Source organism: Rhipicephalus sanguineus, chromosome 5, assembly GCF_013339695.2.
Source record: "Rhipicephalus sanguineus isolate Rsan-2018 chromosome 5, BIME_Rsan_1.4, whole genome shotgun sequence".
NCBI classification, from domain to species: Eukaryota; Metazoa; Arthropoda; class Arachnida; order Ixodida; family Ixodidae; genus Rhipicephalus; species Rhipicephalus sanguineus.
The window spans coordinates 185,798,709-185,807,497 of NC_051180.1; the positions used below are offsets into that span (position 1 = coordinate 185,798,709).

An 8,789-nucleotide genomic window follows, 5' to 3' on the forward strand; every position below is an offset into this window, starting at 1 on the left:
TGCTTGATAACTGTCTCTGTGTAGGACACCTCAACCAAAACACTCGTGGGGGGGGGGGGGGGGGGGATGAAGGCGGTAGAGAGAGAGAAGAGGATGAGGTAGTGATTGGAACGGAGGCGGGAGAGAAGCGCCCGGTCTAACGTGTCGATCGGCTTAGAACGGCAAACGAGACGCCTCCCTCCCGCCTCCGCAACACGATCAAACTGCAACACACGACCCTGTACGAGCGGCTTAGAAAAGCCGCTCGATCAGGCCCGCGCGTTGAAGGAAGGAGATCAGGGCCACAAGAGCGCCACGGCGGCGATCCTCGTAGCCGGTGGGGAACAGGAAGTCCTGTAGGGTTACACAGGGCAGGCCGTGGCGGTGGTACTCAGTTTTCAGCCGCTTCCGTGCGTCGACAAGGGCGGGGCACTCGCAGAGGAGATGTGCAACTGTTTCTACCGCGCCGCAATCGACGCAGTTCGGTGCAGCCGCTCCGCGGAGACGATGTTTACGTTCCGCGGGCCACGCCGAACCGGTCCTCAGGGTGAGGAGGAGCGCGCGATCGCGGCGGGAGAGGCCAGTTGCAGGAAGGAGAGGTGGGGCGTGTCCAGCGGCGATCCGCGCGTCCGGATGCTCTCGCATCAACTCACGGCGAAAGTTGATGCGCGCCGAGTCGAACGATGTTGCGTAGTCCGTGACCGGGGTCGCGCTGGAGTGTGCTCGCTTCGCGAGTTCGTCCGCCGCCTCGTTGCCCACGATGCCAACGTGGGATGGTAGCCATTGCAGGACCACGTCGCAACCACTCTGACGAAGTGCCAGGAGGCTCTGGGCGACGCGCTGGGCGAGCGGAGGGCCGCGGTCCTCCATCGCGAGTTGGCGCAGGGCTGCCCTGGAATCGCAGAAGATGGCCGCGCCGGTGACCGCCGGCGACTCGCGAAGGAGATCGGCAGCTAGCTGTAGACCCACCAGCTCGGCAGTGGTAGAGGAGGCGCAGTAGCTCAGGCGTCTCTGGGCATCAGTGGCGAGCTCGGGGGCGACACAGGCTGCTGCAGCAGAGTGGTCCTGCAGTACAGAGCCGTCAGTGAAGACGTGAGTCCTGCCGGCGAGGTCCTCGTGCATCCGCGCTGCGGCTTCTTGAGCGATGGCACAGCGAGGGGTGTTGCGCTTGGAGCGGACACCGGGGAGCTCGAGGGAGACTCGCAGGGGCTCGCGGCAGTGTGGGGCGGGCCAGTGAGCAGGGGGCGTCGGCTCCTCGACCACTAAGCTGTCGTAGAAATCGAGGATTCGTCCGACGCGCGAGTTGGGCACTGCACGCAGTCTGGTGAGTAGAGGGCCGGCGTCCGGGGCTCGGTGAAGGCGCTCCATGTGGCAGAGGGCGCGCATGTCAGATGTTAATGACACAGGCCACGCACGAGCTTCCGCAAGTGTTTCTGCCACACGAGAGCTGCGGGGAAGACCGTGGCACATGCGGATCACACGCAGGTAATCCCGCTCCAACGCGCGTCGCTGCACCTCCCGCACACTGCACAGTGGAAGGGCGTAATGCACTGCCGAAAGTGCGATTGCCTCGTAGATGTTGCAAGCAAAGGCGGGGGGGCAGCCGTCACCACGGGCGAGGAGTCGGCGCACACAGGTCTCGACTCGACGGGCGGCCTGGCGAATGCGCTTGCATTGTACCTAGTGCACCATGGTGGGGAGGATGGTGGGAGAGATTGATACGGTCAGTGAAGACAGCGCTTCGCAAGACACTCGGAAAACAAACGCTCGATAGCGAAGAGCTCAGAACACTACTGACGGAAGTGGAGGCCGTAATTAATTCGAGGCCGCTGACTTATATGTATACGGACGCCAGAGAACCTGCTCCGATTTGTCCAGCCAATTTTTTAGTCGGAAAATCTCTATTGGCTCAACCGGTGGAAAGCGGCGAGGAATACCAGAGCCGAATATTGCAGACAAGCCAGGAAAACCTAATTAAAAAACTACGACATAGGAACAAGCTCCTCAAGCACCTGTGGCTTCGTTGGAAGAAAGAATATTTACTTGAGCTTCGTTCACTTCATCACTACCCAACAGCGAGAGATAAGGGCTTAAAGGTCGACGACATAGTGATCGTCGAGGAACCCAATGCCTCACGATGTGTTTGGCCACTCGGAAGAATAACAGAGGTATATCCTGGACGCGACGGACTGGTACGAGCATGCCGAGTTCAAACTCAAGGCGGAAAGATTACGAGGCCTGTGCAAAAACTGTACCCACTAGAAATACCATCAGTTTCGGCGGGCCGGGAGAATGTAGAAAAAGAAGTGGTTTAATAAAGGATGGGGGCTCGTAGAGAAAAGAAGAAGACGATGAGGTTCGAATGGGCCCTATGTGTCTGCGTCAGTCTCTCGCGTTTTTAATATAATCAAACTAGTTGCAATAAAAAAAGAACCTTTCATGCATCACAAGACGTAATAAAATGATGCTTGTCCGTTTCTGTTTGATTCATGGAAAAAAGAACCCCTTGGCGCTATCATGGGGAACGGCGCGAGTGGTTCAAAAGCTCCGTTTTCGCCATAGAGTTTCTTACAATAATACCTAGAGGGGAATCTGGCGCTAGTGTCTACGCGGGCTCCTTGAGCAGCGCTTCAACCACCATGGGAATGATGGGAAGTACAGGCTTCGGATTTGCTTCGGATGGATTAAGTTCTTGAGATTCGCAACGCTTGTTTGCCGAGTGTAAACCAAAGTGATATGAAGTTAATTCCAATAAAACTTGCTTCATTATTTTGTACGTAAAACTTATTGCAAAAGGTTTGCGTGACCGTGAGATGGAACTGAAACCTGGACAAATCTACCACCAGGGTATGCATTGCTCTGCAATTGTGTTCCAGATTTAGCATCACCAAATAATGAATTATTTTTGTACAACACTTGAAAAGAAACACGCTTGTTTTTCCCTCGGAAGTACGCATTATCTATTTATGGAAATAACGGTACTGTATTGAGTGAGAAACACTTAACGTATCGTCTGCTGCGATGCCAGGTGCGTCTGTTCAAGTGGTCTGCCTCCAACGCATCTCTCGTTTTGTTGTGAAGTCAAGTCAGAGGAGCGCGACGATGCGTCTACTTAGCTTCGCCGTCGTTTTGCAGCTGATTTGAACGTGTTTTGGTAAGACGCGCTTATCAAACAAACGTGAACACGATGCCGTTTGCTGCACTGACATGGAACGCTACATCTGTGCGCAGCGGTGAGTGCACGACGCTTTGCTAAAACTGTCAAATACAACCTGTAAAGCTACAGCGTCGCAGCAAACCAAGAAATCTAGCGGTCTTCAACCTCTTTGAACAACAAAGGCGCTGCTTGAGTGCTTTGAAACGCACCCCACTACCCACGCCTCGCGAAGAACGAAACTGAAACTGTAGAAAAAGATCTGTAGACAGTTCGCTAGCTCACGCTATCCAATCCGAAGCCTGTACTTCCCATCATTCCCATGGTGGTTGAACGATCGCAGCGCCAGTTTCCTCTCTAAGGTATTGTATGAAACTCTATGGTTTTCGCCGAGCTGCGCGTCTCAGTGGTAGTTTCGGTATCGCGTACTCCTGCGTGTGCTTGGCTCTCGCTATTTTCGCCTTGCCGATACTCCACTTCTGCTGCTGCTGGCCAAGCTGAGCTCCGTTACAGTGAAATATACAGTTTCGGAGTGGCCCGTGGCTGCGTCTTGTCAAGGTTGATGACCGTTGTTGCGCAAGATACCGTAGCTTCGGCGGCCGGGCAGTAAAGGCTGGCAACGTTGGGCACGGCAACTGCTACGTCAGAAGGTCCGTTCAGGCGGGTGATTTGAAGTGGGCTAACGCCGTGCGGACCACTAAAACGTGGTTTTCTTTCAAAATAAGCATTTCCTTGGCACGAAACAAGTACTACGAGGTTTCTACAACGCTGTTCCAACAATCAACGTCGACTTAATATTTGCCTTTAGTGCCCCTTTAAAGAGCTTCGCTGTTAAGAAAGACGTAGCAATGAGGGCGTTCTGCTCTCTGTATCCTCTGTTCTTATTGCGCTCCCTGTTGAAGCTGAACTCATGCTGCAAATCACTTTTCTTGCTTACAGTATCTGCTACCAAATGCTCTTGATGATGTACTTGTGAACTTGAACGAATGCCTGGCCGAGAATCACGGTGCGTGCAATGCTCTACACCGAACATCCGTATAAATTCCGAATGTTTAACCCAGTGTGATTAGCAATAAATAGAAAGGAGGGAAATACATAGCTCGAGGATGGACGCGTCAGTGAGCTTGTAATGAACCGCAGTGCTTATATATAAGCTGGCCATGTTTATGAGTGCGCCCGCTGCAGCTATTGCTGCTGGCCTTTTAATAAAAAGAACTTCAATCTGGCCTGCATTTTATACACTTGCTGGGCAAGAAGTCCGATTTGCCAATCCTTGCCTAAGGGTCTCATTGGAGGGGCCGTAACTATTAGTGCAACAACATTATGCAATATGTTTTCAATTATTCTGAAAGCTGATGTGGAGGAGAATAAGTGGACAAAGTTTAAGAAAGGTAAAAAATGCGTTTTTTTTTTAAATTGTCATCAGTAGTTTGCATTGTTCGGTGTTTTCTTGAAGTTAGCCCGATCATATCTCTTTACTGAAACGTTATATAATTATAAGATTCGGCAGTTTGGTAGATAAGCATGCGAAGAACGTAATGCGGAATTTTCGTCGCTCTGGTACAAGGCTTTTTTGAGATAAGGGCGTTCAAAGTAAAGAAAATAACGTTCCCTGGGCCAATTTTGAGGTTTTTTATAAAACCATCTACACTACACATAAAAACTAAAAATACCTGAGCAGAAGCAAAATCATGCATATATATAATTAATAAAGAAATTTCAGCTACCTAACTTTAATATATTTTGTGCAATTCATAGCGAAAGTTGGCCAGAACAGCAGAGCGTATGAGCGCTCCACTCCACCTCTTCATCATTATTGATTTCCCGTGCATCGAAAAAATTTTTGGCGGCAAAACAAATTGCGGATCTCTTCTTTCCACTCATCAGGCAATAATATATAAAATTCTGAAATAAATTTGAGAGGTCGACCAGCCATCGTTTGTTCGATCTTACGTGGAATCACCCTACTTTCATTGAAGCCATAGCGCTGATACGACAGGGACCACAGAAAGACCACAGAAAGACCACAGAAAGCCCACGTCCCAACCTCTTTCTGCGGTCCGTGTCTTATTAGCGCTATGGTTTCAATGAACGTAAGTATTATGATACTGCCTAATGCGAATTGTGAGCGCAGCTTTGTGTTGGGGCAAGGCCAACTGTGTTTGAAGTTATAGCGTGGCTTTCGGCGAGATACCGACTACGCCAAAAATCGTAATTTTGTGAAGTAGGACAGCCCCCACTACGCCATTATTCGTCTTTCTGCGGATAAGCGAGGTACCCGCTACGCACCTGTAAGGTATTATGCGCACTTTGTTGATGCTGCATGTGGTTTATGACGATGAGGAATTATGGCTGAGCACTTTGCAGTGGGTGGGAAGCATTAAACCACACAATCGTTGCTCAATTAGCATTGTGTGATTGCTGATTGCTTTTTTACTCTTCTGCCAGGCCATATTACATAGGTTAACGCGATTCTTGCCCGATATGGCGCTTTTATAGGGTCTTTTTGAAAGTGAGTTTCAAGCAACCGCGTGGCTCTGTGGTAGAGTACTCGACTGTCACGCAGGTGCCCCGGGTTCAAATCCCATTCGATGCTGGATATTTCTTGTTATCGTATTTTTTCATGTCTATCGGTTACTTTTTCATGTGTATAGGTTACTCCACCGACGGCGACGGCGACGCCGCTCAATGCAGGAACGGGCACCTAAGAGCTGCGCTCTAAAAGCGCTGTCTTTATGCAGTTTAGAACTAGGTATTCTCTATTACGCAACCTCGATGATAAGGCCATCCATCAACTCATTGACTTTTACAATAAACATTGGAAAGACGGAACACTTCCTCAGGAATGGCGACACGCCGATATCATATTAATTCCAAAACGTGGCAAACCTTTGTCCCTTCAAGATCTGAGACCCATATCCCTGACATCGTGTGTCGGAATGCTCTTCGAACACGTTGTTCTACTGCGCCTGCAAGATTACCTCGAGGCGACCTACTTCTTTCCCAACACCCTATTCGGTTACCGCGCTAATTTGTCGACACAGGACGTATACTGCTACAACTTGAGGAAGATGTCGTGGATGGCCCAAGTGTGGCTCAAACTAGAGCAATTTTAGCCTTGGATCTTAGGAGGCATTTAATAATGTCTCACATGACCTCATTTTAAACAACCTTGCCTCCTCCCGATGTGGCAAACGCACCTACGATTACGTACGAGCGTTTTTTTTTTTTTGACCGCACAGGAACCATTGGCCCTGGGGACCTTCGGTCAGGCACTATAAGGCTTTCCGGCAGAGTCACTCCACAAGGTTCACTTTTATCACCTACCCTGTTCAACGTGGCCTTGGCAAAACTACCACCACTCCTAGACAAAATTCCGAACGTGCAGCATGCGCTCTACGCCGATGACGTCACAATCTGGCTAAGCAAAGGGTCAGACGGCGCCATTCAAGACGCACCGTTAGCCGGAGGACTCATTTGCGCAGCTGAGAAGTTGGAACTCCTGCTGGTGTTTAAACGCCGAAAAAGAACCCACATGGAAACCTTATTCCAAGGGTAGATAGACTCCGCATATTAGGACTTCATATACAACACAACGGCAAGGCCATATATAGCCTCCAACTACTGCGCAAACAAATCGCCCAAGTGACTCATATGATGAAGCGCATTACCAACCACCGACAAGGACTTCTCGAAAAAGATACTCTCCGAATGGTGCAAGCCCTCATCATAAGCAGATTGACCTACCACCTCCCCTACCACAACCTTACTCAAACAGAGACAAACTAGATGGACACCCTTCTCCGCAGGCTGCGCTGGGACTGCCCCATCAAGCGTCAACGCAGCTCCTTCTACGACTTGGGGTTCACAACACCATACGTGAACTAATCGAAGCACATTGTGACAGCCAAATTGAACGTCTCCAGCGGACAAGACAGGGTTGTCTCATTCTCTCTCGGTTCGGATACAGCGTGCCAAACAAACCGCAACAATAACCGAAACATCTATCTCTTTACATTGGGAGGAAAATTCAAGTAGCCCCCGTACCCCGCAATATGCACCCTGATCGACATAAAGGCCGGAGACGGGCAAGAGTTCAAGCTCTAATGCGAGTCGTAGGTGACGGCACATCTAACGTACCAGTCCTTTACACTGATGTGGCCCGATATCCACAGAAACGGGCCATGTGTTTGGTCGTAGTGCACAATACCGATTCTGTAACGGTATCGGCTGCGCTTAACACCCTGACAGCGGCACGGCAGAGGAGGCTGCTATCGCCCTTGCTATCATACACGCTTCACAAATACCAGCACCGGACGAACCAGTCATCGTGGTTACTGATTCACAAACTGCCTGTCTGAACATAGCGAAAGGAATGATCACATCCTGCACACACCGTATCCTGTCACCAATACATCCCACTTTGTTACACAGGGTGCGTGTCGTCTGGACACCTGGACACGCCTCTCTCCGTGGCAATGAACGCGCTAATGCGGTAGCTCACAAACCGGGCGCCATCGGAAGAGCTGTCCAACCCAGACGATGCACCAACAGAACCACTAAACTACACTGTCCCCCCGCCACACAAATCACTCAACCGAGAGGATGAAGTTACCTGGCGGCAGCTTCAGTCTAATTCATTCCCCTACCTTTACATCCTTCATCTCTTCCACCCCACACAATATCCCTCATACTGCCCCTATTGTGGAGCGAAGCCCACGGTGTATCACTGCACCTGGGAATGTGCACAACCACCGGGCTGCCGCCCTATTCCTTCACCCTCACAATCCTCCTGCGAGACGGCGCTGACGAGCTCAGAGCCGCAGGAGCAGCGTCGGCTGAAAGCCAATGGGACCCTGAACTAAGGGCTCCACCCAACGAGGAAAATCATTTAGGCCTGCATAAATAAAAGTTTCTCTCTCTCTTTCTCTCTCTCTCTCTGTACTGAGTCGTTTCTTACTGCACACCTCCCTAATATTCTCCTTCAAAAATATACTTGGTTTGATGTAATGTGCATTCCTCGCCAAAGACTGCTACTTTTGCTCCGATATGCATTTTTAAGCGACTCTGCATATCTGAGGCCGTCCAACAGATCCTGAACCGAAAACCATACCCGACTCTCTCCCATTGGCCCACTTTGCCGTTTGAGCTGAGGGGTCACTGTGGCTTTTTTTCTTCTTAAGTTGGAAGGTGCCAGTCGTTTAGGATGACGATAGTTTTTATGTGAAGATCGGCACAAAAAGGCTGAGAGACTAGGTATCTAAAGGCATCGCTGTAAAACGAGATCTTCTGAACAGCGGCGAGTTTAGTCAGAACGTCTTCAATAGGAAAACAAACCCCCCCAGAAATTTCTCAATTTTGCTTGCCTATATATACACGCAGACATACAAACGCACGCACGAACATACAAAAAGTATGATTGAACCCCCCCCCCCCCCCCCCCCGAAAAAAATTTCTGGCTACGCCCCTGATCTCAACAGACCTATTTTACTGCTGTTGCAATACTAGAATGCAAATTAAGTGCGGCCAAGCACTTTCCTTTGATGATAATAAAGCAGTTGGTAAAACAGTCGAGCAGTTTCACGAAAAGAAACTACATGTACATTTCCCGTTGGCGGCAGCATTCGCGCATTTCATTTGCAAGGTTTTTATGTAT

The 8,789-nt window shown here is 50.0% G+C and overlaps 1 protein-coding gene across 1 annotated transcript; it reads right to left on the minus strand.

Moving 5' to 3' along the window:
- Positions 1-231: 231 nt before the first annotated feature.
- Positions 232-1,365, minus strand: LOC119395143 (uncharacterized). Its single transcript, XM_037662430.1, has one exon. It carries the CDS (start codon positions 1,363-1,365, stop codon positions 232-234), a length of 1,134 nt encoding a protein of 377 aa, XP_037518358.1.
- Positions 1,366-8,789: the final 7,424 nt, after the last annotated feature.

Coding starts and splice junctions, on each gene's coding strand:
- LOC119395143 (XM_037662430.1), bottom strand. CDS start 1,365: ATGCGCGCCCTCTGCCACATGGAGCGCCTTCACCGAGCCCCGGACGCC.